This window comes from Anarhichas minor, unplaced genomic scaffold (genome assembly GCF_050575085.1).
Source record: "Anarhichas minor isolate MPS153535 unplaced genomic scaffold, ASM5057508v1 ptg000062l, whole genome shotgun sequence".
Taxonomy (NCBI): Eukaryota; Metazoa; Chordata; class Actinopteri; order Perciformes; family Anarhichadidae; genus Anarhichas; species Anarhichas minor.
The window spans coordinates 5,266,416-5,281,610 of record NW_027466508.1 but is presented as its reverse complement, the minus strand read 5'-3'; the positions used below and the strand labels follow the sequence as shown (position 1 = coordinate 5,281,610).

General features: G+C 43.9%; 1 protein-coding gene across 1 annotated transcript in view; it reads left to right on the top strand.

Moving 5' to 3' along the window:
• LOC142933801 (synaptosomal-associated protein 25-A-like) overlaps window positions 1-14,364 on the top strand; it is a 35,020-nt gene extending 20,656 nt beyond the window's left edge. Inside the window, exons 4-8 of the mRNA XM_076078029.1 lie at window positions 2,249-2,297; window positions 7,749-7,866; window positions 10,828-10,947; window positions 11,990-12,134; window positions 12,987-14,364. Of these exons, the coding sequence (XP_075934144.1) occupies window positions 2,249-2,297; window positions 7,749-7,866; window positions 10,828-10,947; window positions 11,990-12,134; window positions 12,987-13,055 (501 nt within the window). The 3' untranslated portion in view covers window positions 13,056-14,364. The remainder of the gene's footprint in view (window positions 1-2,248; window positions 2,298-7,748; window positions 7,867-10,827; window positions 10,948-11,989; window positions 12,135-12,986) is intronic.
• Window positions 14,365-15,195: the final 831 nt, after the last annotated feature.

Sequence of the window (15,195 nt, the reverse complement as noted above, 5' to 3'; positions counted from 1 at the left end):
GTGATATACATAAATGTTTGCCTGTGTTTAAAGTACCGAGACTGTGTTATTCACTCTCAAATGCTTTATGAAGGATTTATATAGACAGTACATTTTGGACATTCTAATGAAAAAACTTAAATAATACATCACCTTACACTGCTACCATCTGCTGTGTTTAAATTGTTCCATCAATCAACCCATCAAATGATTCAAATGTAAAGCTTCCGTAGATTTGTGTTTATCAGATATCGCCTCCGGTGTTTGTTTGACCAATAGCAGGGCAGCAGCATTCGTCTCCACAGTGACTGAGTTAGAATAGATTCCAGAAGACATCTCAATGAAAAAATCATTACCAGGACTCTGTCTCAATGTCAACGGACCACTTGCCCTCTTTCTTTTATATTGCTCTTTGTTCTTACTACGTTCTTCTTTCCCTGCATGATTTCATTTTTTATACTTTGCCTTCAACTTTTCTCAATGTCTTTCATGCAGGGCAAAGTGACACTGATTGTGTTTACTTTAAGGATTGTAACTGACACGGACACCACCTTGAATCTTTTAATTCACCCTCACCTTTAAGACAACATAGACCGTAGGGCGGAACACTGCTGAGCATAGAAATGAAGAACAAAGAAAGAAGAGAGAGATGGGTTTAAAATATTCATCTCTATTAATCTTTTGAAAACACCCGCCATGTTCATTTCCTGGGCAGAAAACTATTGTGAAAATCTGCTAAAAAATCATCAGGTCCTAACCGGAGACTCTGAGAACTCAACAACCTGTCGTGTGTGTGTGTGTGTGTGTGTGTGTGTGTGTGTGTGCGTGCGTGTGTGTGTGTTTGTGCGTGTGTGCGTGTGTCTAATGAGCCATACAGAACGATGTCATGTCATCTTATCAGACTATGCCAGTTGGCGCGTTCCGATATCCTGTCCTGTAGTTCAGGAGCCGCAACTGCGACCTCGCATGTCTTGTGGTTTCCCATGATTCCTGGCAGGTAAACAAGCAGTATTTCAACGGGGTTTGAGCACAAGTATCTGCAAACATTAGCTCTATCTAACATGAGTTTCTGTTTGCTGGGGATTATTTTAATTATCATTTATTAGTCCACAAAGCTCATGTAAACACACCGCTTCTCTTCTGCTCACTCGGTGTTTCAGGAGAAACCCATTTACCCATACAGATCCACGGCCGCTGGCAGACCTCTGCCGCGGTGGGTTTTATTGGTACTTATATCAGTGGCACGTCTGACTGGCCTCCAGCGCTGGTCTCTATCTATCACTGCTCCAAGAAGGTCAGAGCGCACTTTGATCCAAAATAGCTGAAGCGTGAACCGAGCGGCCTTTGGTTTTTAATATCTGCCAGAGGAAGCCTCGGGCTCATGGGGAGCACAAAGCTGTTGTTTTGTCGGATGCGCGGCGGTTGATGCGGTTATTGTGTGCTTACTGAAGTGTGGTTTTATGCGGCGACGCCCGGCCCCTGCATGCACGGAGAAATAACTGTGCAAAATGTCTGCACGAATGTTCATGTTTTGTGTGTGCCGGGGTGTTTGAGCGCGTGCCCACTTTGTGAGCCAAATCAGAATGTTACGTTACTGGAGCTTTGTCAACAAATCTCTGGTACCAGCCCAGGGAACATGACAAATATAGCACCACCGCCATTTGGTGGTTTCTGTGCAAGGAATCGCGCATTAATATATATCTGTGTTTTTTTTTGATTTTCTCTTGAGCCTTTTCTTATCTTCTGTAAGGTTGCTTTTTTTGGGGAGGTTTGCAATTTAGTTTTATGCCTGATAGTCAGCTGTAAGTCTGTCCCTGTATGAGGCGGGCTTCTAAAACAGAGCTGTAGACATGTCGACAGGAAGTCCCAAAGGCACTACCTGGTTTACCCGCCTCTCATGTACCACCAGCAGAGTGCAGCGTTGGTGTTAGCGTTTCATTCCCATGACTTTGCTCCATTCTTGGGTCAAATGTAATGAATAAAATCCTTGCATTTCTTTTTTTAACTGATGGCCATTTTAAGAAAACAACTTGGTGTATCTCCCAAAAATGTCCCTTTTACAATCAAGCTGTCTCTGTTGTGCCAGACAAGATCAGCAACAAAAATAGATTTCAAACGGTAATTTGACCCACCTCTGCTGTCCTGATAGCTCTGCTCTGTTAACCTTCACTGATCTGTCACATTTTATTCCTCGTTTCCCAACTTCTCTTCTTCTCTCTCTTTTTTTCACCCCCCTCCCCATCTCCCTTCCTGTCTGTCTGTCTGTCAGAGCAAAGATGCCGGCATCAGGACTCTGGTCATGTTGGATGAGCAGGGAGGTAAGTTCATAAGGAGAGAGATCACTGAACACTGTTTCTCTAACATCTGTCTGCACTTGACATCTGCTCTACTACCGATTCTCTCTGTGCTGTATAATGAGTGAGTCGCCATCACCAGTACGTCCAGTATAACGCAGAGTCCCAGTCAGATGTACAGCACAGATGCAGATGACCTTTATGGTTCTATAATTACTAAAGTAGAAGAGCAGTTTCTTTCTTTCTGAGCTTCAGCCAGGTCCTTAAACGTAACCTCCGCTGCAGTCTGAGCTAATGTGGCTGAAATGATTATACTGGATGTGACTGTTGAGCTAGCCTTCTGCTTCGCCTCCCTGTTACAGGTACTGCGCTTTTATTCTTCCTGTAAACTTTAGATATACTTTACCATTCTCTTTTCTCTGAGGGGAAACAATGATCAGTTTGACCCGTAATGTCAAACAAACAATCTTTCTCATATTAATCCACATCCTCTCCAGTTCTGCCCAAATTATAGCTTGACCATTAAAGTACCAGTGTGAAGCATTTCAGGGGATCTATTGGCATAAATGGAATACAATATTAATATATATATATATATCTATATATATATAAAATCACCTGGAAATAAGAATCATTGTGTTTTCATTAGCGTAGAATGAGTCATTTATATATCTACTTAGAGCTGGTCCTCTTCATGGAGTCTACTGTGTTTCTACGGTAGCCCAGAACAGACAAACCAAACACTAGCTCTAGAGAGGGCCGTTCTCGTTTTCCCGTTTTTGTGCGGGCAACTGACGTTCTTCTACATGCTTGGCATACGCTAGAAGTTTCTGTTGGTTGCAATTTGCTGCTAGATGCCTCCAAATCCAACACACTGTAGCTTTAAGAATTAAAGGAGATACTCCGCCAATCTGGGTACTCAGCCAGTGAAAACGGTTGCATAAAGTCCGTTGTTGCTCTGGAGGAACTTTTAGAAGTCATAAAACAGCCCCATCAGGATCACCACACTCACTGCCAGTTGACCGCCGAGAAACATGAGGCCATGCACGATAATAATCCACACAGTAACCGCTTTACAAACGGGAATGCAGGCCACAAGTGTGCGTTTATCAGTTAACAAGATTTTACTGTGTAAAACTAGCAACAAAAAAACAGCATCTGCACTGTCGACAGTTTGACTTGAATAACATCAGCAGTAGTGCCGGTTTATCCTTCACCTTAAGATTAACGGTTTTACAGCCACAAATCCACCTCTGTTACTGTCACTCTAGCACTCTCGTTTTTACTTATCTAGCTTTTTGACACAACAAAAATAAATGTGACGTGTCTGTGCATCAGATTTTTGTTTTGTTTTCCACTTTTGCAGTACTTCAGCCCTCGTAGACTGCAGCACAGTGGAACCGACTGTCCCTGAGTGAAACACAGCCAGCCGGCGCTAATTCAAAATGCATTCTACAGCTTATATAACTGACTCTTTTATGTCAAGCTAAATTAATCATAACATTTCTTTAAATATCTACAAGACTACCAGGTCCCCCGAAACAGCAAAGCAAAAGCAAGGTCAGGGGCCTCTCATGGAGTACCAGATACTACTGTAGGAACACAAACATACAAAGCCCACTGCATGATATTAAATCTTTTTTAGACATATCGTCTTCTTCTTTTTTTTACAGACTACATTGTTTAAAATCAGTAACATTAAATTCATGGTAAGAAAATAAAAAAGGAAAGGAGGGTGCAATCTTATGGGCTCCTTCTGTGGCCCCGTGGTGAATGTGGGCCCTCGGTCGCGCCCCACCCCCACACTAAATTCCCACTATTGGCTTGTGCTCAGCTCCATGCGTGAACAAGCAGCCTAATTGGCCTGTCAAAGGAACAGATAGCCTGTTTCCCCTCTCTCCCTCTCTCTCTTCCCTCCTGTCTTCGCGGCTGCGTCGACTCACTGCTGTTAGCGCAGGACAGCAATGAATTCACAGATTTAAATTACCTCTGCCTCTCGGCAAATGTCCTCTTAACCCGATCCCCCATCTGTCTGTCTCTCTCTCTCTCTCTCTCTCTCTCTCTCTCTCTCTGTTTCCCGTCTTCCTCTTCTTCTTTTTCTCTGTCCCATGATCCCTCTCCTCTTTCCCACCAGCCCCTGCTCTCATTCCCTTTCGCTTTTCTCCCCTGACCTCTACACGTTCTTCCTCTCCATCTCCTTTGCCTGGAGATCACTTATAATAATAATAACGATGAAGCGCTTTCTTGTCTTCACTCGTTCTGTCTCTCCTCCCCTCTTCCCTCCAGACCCTCCCTCCCATTTACAATGGCCGCCGAACTACACGAGCCTCTACAGTCGGACGCCTTGATATATTCGCCGCGTTATTTACACCCAGAATTCCCTCGAATATCGCCATGAAAGACAAACAAGGCTCATGAGTGATAGCCGCCCATGCGTGTGGTCATTAACACGGTCTTGTTGAGCTGTAAACTGGCGGGTAACTAATCCCTCTGCCCTTTACACACGCAGGTCATACTTTCTTTTCTTGCAGTGATGTATTACGTGTGGTGGAGGTCTCACTGCAGCTATGAGTCCCTCCCTGCTCGGCCATTACATGCATGTTGACCTAAATTACGTCTCGTTCAGGGCTGATGGTTTGCAGCTCGGCCTCGGTGAGCAACTCGCAACGCTTTAGCTCGGAGCACAAACCGTCGGTTGGATTCCATCCCCACCCCACCCCCCCCGAAAGCTGAACAAGTACAAGGAGCATGGTTGATGTTTGTTTTGTAATGATAAAACTCAAACCAATAACAGGAGATCGCTCAATACCATAACAGGGCGTGAAATAGTCACAAAATGCAATCTATTGGTGTTGTGTACAGGGACACGAGTTGTCTGTTTTTTCAATTAGGATCTTTTTTTGTGATGGACACACAAATTAAACGCATCCATGTGACCATGCAAAGGTCAGAACTAGTTTATGGTGGGCGTGAGAGGAGTTTGATTGGGTGAAATTAACACAAGACTTTCAATCACAAGACTGGTGTTCGACACCGCGTGTCTCAAAGTGTTGTTGTGGTTTTGTTGCCGAAACCTAACAATCGTAATGGTTTTCCTCAACCTAACTACGTGGTTTTGTTGCGTTAACCTAATGTTCGTAAAGATTTTGTGAAAGCACTCTATACCGTTGCCTAAACCCAATGACCTAATTATTTTCCAGAAGTGTTTTTCCCTATTCTGTTTTCCCATTTCAAGTATTTATTTAAACACGATCCTCAATTTCACTCGACATAGAAACACAGGACTCTCCTGAATAATGTAACAATCTTATAGGTTTATATTATGGCCACCAGTTTTAATTATTCCTTCTTCGCTTCTGTGAAATCACGTAGTGTCCGTCATCTCGGCACGGCACACGACTCTAAACTCTACAATGATCCTTGGCCGCCGTTGCCGTGGAGAAGAAGCTAGTCAGAGGCGCGAATCAAAGTGCTAATAAATTCAAATGATTTGTCGGTGCAGTTGAGAACCATGAATTTAAAACAGTTGATTTCAGCTGCAGGTTGTTGTTGTTTTTCCAGTTTTCTCACCACTGTCATCAGCTTTCTCCCACGTTTAAGCACGGCCAGATCAGTCATTTCATTGAATATCGCATTCATCCGGTATAAAAACTGGAAATGTCATGATGATTTGACATGCTGCTTGTGAAAAGGGGCCTGTTGTACGCATTCATTTGAATCACCCTGCTTTCTCGTGGGGAAAGACAGAGATGGGAATCGAACCTGGGACTCACCGCTCGGGGCATTTGCGCCAATGAGGCATGCGCCCTTATTGGCTAAACCTGTGACAGACTATGGAAGAGGAGGGAAGGGGGAGGCTCCACCACGATAATCCCCAGACGGATTGAGAGGAGGCAGGTTTGCCCGGCTGTCTGAAGCTAAGGAGATAAACAATGACTCTCTCTCTCTCTCACGTTCCGTCTCTACTCATGCCCTCACTCACACTGCCTGGGATTACCGCTGGAGGCCATTTAGTTGTCGTCTACTGCACCGCCCAGTTCTACCGTCCAATTAGCAGAAAATTCATCTTAATCCATCCTCCTGATCCTCTCGCCTCAGCTTTCAAAATCTGTCTAAGATTTTGCTTCATTTATTTAGCGCTCTGTGTAAACAGCTCTGGCTTTTAGAGAGCGTGAGATAAGTGGGAAAAGAAAGCGAAGCGACAACAAAGTCGTCTTGGTTTTCCACTAAGATGTTGCGAGTTATCTGTATCTGTAAACAGATTGTGAACCGTCCCAGGTCAAATGTTGCCATCTTGTATTCTGGCAGTCCCTCCTGTGGCTGTTACATACCTCAGCTTTCATGATTAAGAAAACTGACCCCGATAGCAGAGATCTGCACAACTGCCGTAAAGGTCCGAGCAAGGTCGTTATTTACTATCGCACGTGGAGACTGAATCCCGGTAACAATCAACACTCTGGATCAGCAGCACTCGTTCCAATATATCTTGAGCCAGTGTTTTGCGACCATCTGTGTCCTCTTGCACCACAATGTGACTATTCAAACCCCGGAAGACAAAGTGCCCCCTTTCCACTGATGGAGATTACTGGTATCCTGCCCTACAACCATTAACCAGCCAGAGAGAGAGAGAGAGAGAGAGAGAGAGGGGATTCGACCTTGAATCAGAGCTTTTTATAGCTCTGTGCCCCGTTGACTGCTGTTTTTTGTCACACTCGCTTCATGATCCGTTCATTGATCTTGTCGCTCATTTATTCAATTGCTTTTAAGCCCTCCGCCTATCACTGCCTCTCCTGACGCTCCCGTTGACGTGCAGTAGTACTCCGAATTAACATCCAGCACCACATGAAGCGTGCGGCTGCCGACGCGGCCGCTCATAAGAAGTACTCAGAAAGAAGCAGTGTGTCACTTTGGATGGAGGTATGAGTCAAAAGCTGTCAGAACCCCTTGTAGATTTCCAAGGAAATAAATTCATCCATAGCCCGCTTTGCCTTCTGCATCTATAGCCGAAACCAATCTTTGCCTCTTGCACCGTAGCGTAGTGCGCCAACCCTAGAACAAAACAACCAGTCAAATTTATGTCACTGCTCTCATGCCTTTTATCCTCACCAGAGCAACTTGATCGCCAGGAAGAGGGCATGAACAAGGTGAACGCAGACCTGAAGGAGGCCGAGAAAGATTTAAAAGATATAGGACAATGCTGTGGTCTGATATGCCCATGTATTAAAAAGTAGGTACCGGCCAGGAGCCCTGAGTCCTGCCTGTCCAGTGCTGGTGGTGGTGATGGTGATGTCTGATGTCTCTCTTGTCACAGTCAATGTCTTTTTTTTGTCTCTTCTCCTTTGTTCACCCTCTCTACACCCCCCCCCCCCCCTCCCCCCCCCCCTTCCCTCCACCCGCAACTTCTTCCACCTCTCTTCTCTTCTCACGTGCTTTCGTTCTTTTGCTGGAAAAAAATGACAATGTGTTGGTAATCAGAACAACTGGAGCGCATCGAGGAGGGGATGGACCAAATCAATAAGGACATGAAGGATGCAGAAAAGAATTTGAACAATCTAGGACAGTTCTGTGGTCTATGTTCATGTCCCTGTAACAAGTAGGTGCTGCCTGTGTCGCCTGACTGCATGTGTTTCAGTGCCTGCCTTCCTGCCTCTCTATCCGCCCGCCTGCTTCTGGTGTGTTAGAGCATGGTGACCCGTGGTGTGAGCGGTCAGGTCCGTAGCCACGACAACAACAGCAACAACAGCATCACGTTCCCGGAACAGGCACCGGTGCTGCATGCGTGTGGGTGTGGGTGTGGGTGTATTTGCTTCAGTTGAGAGTGTGTGTGTGTGCATGCATGCATGAACGACACACACATCTGCACGACAGGTTCCGATGCCACTTTTTATTTTTTTTTGCTGTTTGTCATCACCCAAAAAAGCCCTTCATTCCACATTGGATTAGAGATTTTCTTCCAGCAGGTAGCGGCGTCAGCAGGGATCTGGGCCACGGCGCCCACCCACCACTACACCCCTCTGAACCCCACCCAATCCCAGCAGCATGATGCAGTCATGCTGTGCACAAAGTCCAACCAAAGAATAAATCAACTAGTTGCCTTCTCCACTAAATTACTCATTTGATTTTTATCCTCTTGCAGTATAAGAAATACTCTTATTCTCCTTCTTGCCGAGAGTTAGATGAGAAGATCCAGTCTGTACAATACATATGTACCTTATGGCTTAGTTTAGCACACTAATATTCTTTATCTCACTCCCTGCAGGAAAGCAAATTTGCATATTTCCAAAGAATGTCAAACTATTCCTTTTAAGCGTAAACATTTTTGGTGGTCCCAGTTCTTAGATGTGGTGATTGATTAATCTATTCTTGAATGTATGCTATTTTCTATACAATATTTAGACAGTAAGCCATGAACACATGAACTGGTTACATTGCAAGCAAGCCTTAAAATAAGTCAGGGCGTTTTTACAGATATTGGACTGGTGGTGAACTTTTAAAGATAAATATAAAAATGTCTAACTTACGCTTCAACACACCAACTTTGGCAAACGACCCCAGACAACAAGTTGTAACCATAGGATGCCTCAGTTGGCCCCTGCCCTCAGGACTGTCCTAATGAACGATACAGGAGCGGGGTAAACTTGGGCACACTCAACGTCGAGTGCTACCGTTTTAATATTAAAACGCTTAAACCACGTATTGAAAGCTTTGATATAAAGGTGGATTCCCCAATGTTTTGCCAAACTCCTGTGTGATCTGGTCTCTGGTCCTCCTAAACAGCCAAACTATGGCCACTGAGTCATGTCTGAGCGTACAATTATCTGGGACCAATACACATACTGTATACAGTTGTCTATCTCAGAGCTATAGAAAACACAAGTGGCTGACAAACCAAGAAATAAATGGCTATATATGGGTTTTGGTGGGTTTGCAGCATGATGTTTCGCAGTCATTCTTCTGGGAATGAATTCAGCGATGCCTTAATGATTTACCAAATGGTATTAGTGTAGACGGTGCTGTATTTTTGGTGATCTTGAGGAAATACTTAAAACGAATGCCAAAAAAAACCTAATCTTCTGTGTTAGATCTGACATAGAATGACAAATTTGAGTAATTCTTGTCTTCTGTCGTCATTGTGTACTACCACTATTTTTACATCCACTCTGGAGATTCAGTAGACTTCTTAACAACAGACGATTCTTTTCTCCAAAACAGGGCTGAGCAGGATTCTTGACACTATTCTTGGCACATGCAACTAATCTGCTTTATTTGCATCACAGCCGTCATTTTGTAGCAGTTGGTGTTTGTTTAATGGTCACCACCTGATTTTGGCTTGAACTTTTTGTTTCCTGTTATGAAGGTATATTAGCAGTTTGCCGCCTCCACGTGGTCCGTTTTCGGTCCTGCTTCCATACGTGATTGTCTTTGGGTTCAGATCTTGTCTATTCTATAGCTCTTTGGTCCTCCATCTCATGAACCACGTGTTATGTGATCCTGTGGTTTTAACGTCATGTGTTTCATCTTATATACACTTCTTTATATGCCAGGGTCAAATAGCACGTGAAAAATAATTCTTGCTTGTTGTTGTAAACTGGAGCACCTGATGGGCGGGGTTTCCGCCACCTCGGCGCAACAGTGTCGCACACAGTGGTCGTCTTTCGTCGAAGAGGGATCAAATACAGATTTTAGATTTGAACTGTGTTCATTGTGTTGTCCTCAGTGGTGACTTCCGCTCATCAGATGCTCCGAGCAAAATAAAACAAATGCTAAGAATTAGATTTGCCTATTTGACTGTATACAGTGTATCATCTTACATCCAGATGAAATGAAGGGCTCATCACAGCTACTGTATTACATAGTCTTGCATGTAAAAATGATCACCATTCACTCACTGTTTTTTTCATAATTTTTTTTTGGGTTGGTTGGTTTTCCACAAGGGATCTAACTGCTCGGCTTTCTTTCACGAGATACAGCGTGTGTCTGATCCTGTTCCTTCTTCACGTGTTTCCCCCTCCCCGTGTCAAACATAGTGTTCCATGTCTTCCGCCTTGCACGTCCTCTCAACTTTGCACGTGTGTGTTTTCGTGTCTCCTCCGTCCGGAGTCTGGTCATTATGTGTTCTGTGTTTGTGCTCTTCTGTATGTGCTCGTGGTGGGAGAGGGTTTTACCTTTTGAGGAGAACTTTTCGAACACAGCTTGTTGTGCTCGGATTCAATTGATCCGCATGTGGGATCAATTATTCACAGATTGCAAACGCACGTATGTAGGTGCATCATAAGTGGCCGGCAGGCCGCTTCTAGCAGGCTAATTGACTTGACACCATAATTAACGCGATGCATTCCAAACACACAGTATGTGAGTTTTGAACATGTGAATTGCTAGAAAACATGTGCTCACATAGACATGCACATACACAACCTCACATGCACACCTAGCCTTGGTTACGTTCACAAACAAGTGCAAACACACACATATCTACATAGGCACACAAGTATCTATACAACAAGCACACAATGCAGAAGTTGAACTGGCCCTGACGGAAATGTGTGTGTGGTAGGTTTAAGGGCGGGGGCCAGGCCTGGGGAGCGAACCAGGATGGAGTGGTGAACAGCCAGCCGGGGGCTCGAGTGATGGACGAACGTGAACAGATGGCCATCAGCGGGGGCTTCATCCGCAGGTAAGTACTACGTGTGTGTGTGTGTGTGTATGTGTGTGTGTCCCTCTGTGTGTAGTAGTTGGCAGGCTTGCTGCTTGCTGTGTGTTTGCGTAAGTGCTGGTGTGTGTGATACTGTTTACGTAAAATTACATGAGACTCATCCTGGAATAGGTCGCCCCATTTGGACTCTTCTCGACACTTTCCCCCCTCATTATGGACAACGTGTCAGTTGCTAACCTGTGTTTTCATACTATTCCCCATGGGACTGATTGGAATTTTCAATCTCAATTCACTGTGATGTTTTGAGGTTTACGGATTGAAGGCCTGTGCAGAAGAAGCAGGACACGTTCTGCAGCAATAAGGGTTCAGTACAGCAATTTAGCAATTTCATTTTTAGAAAAAAACTAAATTGCAACAATTTTGGACACAAATACCTGATGGATATGTGTTCCATTCCACTGGTTTCCAGCCTGTTTCGCTTGTGAACCCCCCCCCCCACCAATCACTAGTGTCAGAAGTCTAAAAGTTTAACTTTGTCATTGGAATGTATGCTCAAAACTAGAGTAGGTAACACTATCCACAAAAAAGCAATGATTTGAGCCGACAAACATGAATTCAAATTTGTGTAGCAGAGCTGTTTTAATCATCTTGTGACCTGTTGGAGGGGTCCCGACCCTCTGATTGGGAATCACTGAGTAATGCTATGACATATGATCAAATCTTTGTGGATCCTGGAGAATTATTAGGATTTCTTCCCCCAGCTGAGTTTTTTTTTCAATTCCTTGGAAAACCGGATCGATGTAGAGTGCTCTCCATGGTACTGAATCTCCAGACGGCTCATAAAGTGTGTGAGATAAAGTGTGCCATGTGGTAATATAATACATTTTGATTCGAAGAACATTGTGATTTTATTATTTATTGACTTATCTAATTGCTTTATAGACATTGTATCTTCCCTGTACACTGTTCCGTACCATGCCGTTTTAGTGAGGCTCGTTCTCTCCAGCGCAATGTAAAAGATCTTAACATGGTCATTGGCCTGCCCTCCTCATGTGTGCTCCAGGGTAACAGAAGACGCCCGGGAGAACGAGATGGATGAGAACCTGGAGCAGGTGGGCGGGATCATTGGCAATCTGCGTCACATGGCCCTGGACATGGGCCAGGAGATCGACACCCAGAACCGGCAGGTCGACAGGATCATGGAGAAGGTACTGCTCATGTCGGCTTTAAGTTGGTGGGAAAGGGTGCGTTATTTCTAGAGAATTGCAGGACTTTGATGTCTTGGCCTCTTCGCTGTTCTAAATTCATACTTATTGGTGGAAACAAGTCTGATTTTAGTTGTTACTAGGCAACAAGCTGTCTTGGTTGATGGGGTAGCAAAGTAAATAGTGCCAACAGAGTTTACGTGTCGAGGTGCGATGCTCCAAAATATCGGCAATATGGATCTGCAATGTGAGGATCAAGAAGGAGCTTTGTTGTATTAAATGTAATGTAAATGAAAGACAGCAAATCTGGAGCAAATGCCAGCTAATCTATGGAGTATTTAGCTGATATTCAGCATGGATTAGATGCTCAGCACTCAGCTATGTGACAACGGATGTGGCTGTGCTGGAGCAAATCTGATTCACGTGCCAGTGGACAAAATCTGGGTGTAAATCTGAATGTTACACGTCCAAATTGTCCACTTTGTCAATTCAATTAGTACGATTATCTACATTAAAGGATAATTGCGGATTATTTCCAGCGTATTTCCCAGAAATGTGAATATGCAGGGTGACTAGGTCAGCCCATAAATTGAGATTTTTTTTTTTTACCTTCGGTCAGCTGTTCGAAATGATTCATGTAAAGATCATGTTTAATAGGCAAGCTGTACGGGGCTCTCGCATAGGTTTATTTATTATAAGTCAGCATGACGCATAGATTCACACACACATAGCCACAGTTATGCACACCAGTTAAACACACCGGGTTGAAAACAAACCTGCATTCTCCTTTTTAAAGTAGCTCCTCCCCCACACCTTCGCCGGCCGCTGGCTGAACTGTGCGTGTGCTTCTTTCAGGCCGATTCTAACAAGACCAGGATTGACGAGGCCAACCAGCGTGCTACAAAGATGTTGGGCAGTGGCTAAACTGCAGCGAGAAAAAAAAAGTGCTTTCATCCCCGTTTCACCCCAATCACCCTGAAGAAAACAACACCAACTAACCTAACCCCCCCCCCCCCCCCCCCATCACACCCACCCCCCCAACACCGACGCCCGGCGCCCACTTCCTATGCTCGACAGCCGGCGCTGCAAAATCATGCTTTTATTGTGATAGAGGTTTGCACACATGCACATATCATACATTCCTCTGCCCCCCCCCCTGATTATGCCCATCACTTCCTTCCCCTTGTTGTCTTGTTGTTCTGTGGTGTCGCTGAAATCTTGTGAACAAATAATAGTTCTGTTACACTTCATCCACTCAAAGTGTCTCCACGCTGTACATAGCGCTTCTTAAATGGCTTCATCGACTTAGATTACTTGTTCCTGTTTTCTTCATCACTCCTTTATTTTATTTATTTATTTTTTTAAGTCTGTGTGTAATATAAACTGTATGTACACCTTGTTCCAACATGTCCGTCCCCCATCATATCAGTGTCCCGGCGTTGTCCATGAGAGACGTGCCGCGTGTTCATCAGTTAGGGTGTCGTGATGCTACAGGATAAGACCACAGTGAATATAGTGAACATGCAGCCCTCACAGCTTGAAGCCAAGGCCACCGTTTCAATAACCACCAAGTCACTTATGTTGACGTGGAGCCATTCGGATAATGACCGCTAATGAATCAACTCTTAGATGGAGCAGTATTAATGCAATTCGATGCCATTGATTGTATAGTGTTAAACCTTTTCTTCAGAGCTAAATCTCACCAGTCTAAAGCGACAGTTCGTTATTGAACTGATTTGTTGAAATCCATAAAATCTCTATCTATAAGACCCTAAGCGAACATTTTGCATTCGGCTGTGGTGTGAACAGCATTGTCGATGGGACATTTTGGGCATTAACCATAATAGGTAACATTGTGATTGATGATAAGAGCAGGTGGAGCTTTGATAAAGGTCACGGGTTCAACAGCAAGCAATTCAACTGGTAGGAACGTCTTCACATCCCAGGCCGGACTGCTTTACCCATGACTCAACCCCAGCAGTATCAAGCAATCCATTAAGTGTGTTATGCATGTTCATCCGCTGCTAGATGACACTGAATTATTAATTTATTCAGACAAAAATATCCTGACATGACAACCGCATGCTACATATGTAGGCCGCACTGAAGAGAGGCCCATATTTATCTGCAGTAGTGTCACTCTTTTCGTTTCGTGTCTCTTTAACCTTTTCTGAACTGTGACCATCATTGGAAAATAATACCTTGGAAAATGCCAATAAAACCATCATAACTGTCGAACCAAACTGAGCTTCCTTTCTATTTTTAAATGACTTTCAATACTGGTTTGTGTTCGTGCTCCAAGTAAACACCCTGAGGTTTGTAGCTTCAAATCCCTCACAACACAAGCAACAATGTATGAATGCACGAGTTAGAACAGAACCGGGACTGTACAATGTAAATACTACTCTTGAGACACAGTGGTACTTGGATATTAGACAAGAAGTTAAAAAAAGTGGTCAAAATGGGAGTTTTTCAGGTGTAGGCAAGAACACATGCATCAGCTTAAAAGAAGATAAAGATCCACTTGGAACATGTGCTTTAAAAAAAATTAAAAATAAAAAGATTATGTGAATTAACTATTCCCAGACAAATAAATAACTGAAAATAATGCCAATAAAAAAGGCTGAGGTTTTACAGTGAAAAATTACATCTGCTCTCAAATATCACACTCTTTCCTCTCCTATCATGTTGAATTTTCTCATTTCAGGGAGATTGATTCTTTTGCGTTAACACAGTCACATCCTCCACTGACACCGACCTGTGACAGTCGTGAAGGGACCCTCCGCACACGTCACATGACTCAGCCTTATATAAGGGGGAAACAGTAGATTTACTCACCCTATGAAGACTTCTTTGTAGGTGCTATTGCTATGTCACATTTTACAACCCACAATGTAACACACGTGTGACATAACGTTATATTATGGTCATCGCATCAAGAAAACATGCTTTAACTTGAGCCCTTCCACAGGGAGGGGAGAAGTCAGAGAGCTTATGCTAACTAGTCGTAAATTGCTCCAAAACTGGAGCTAAATGGCTCAAATATGCAACATTAGCAAAGACA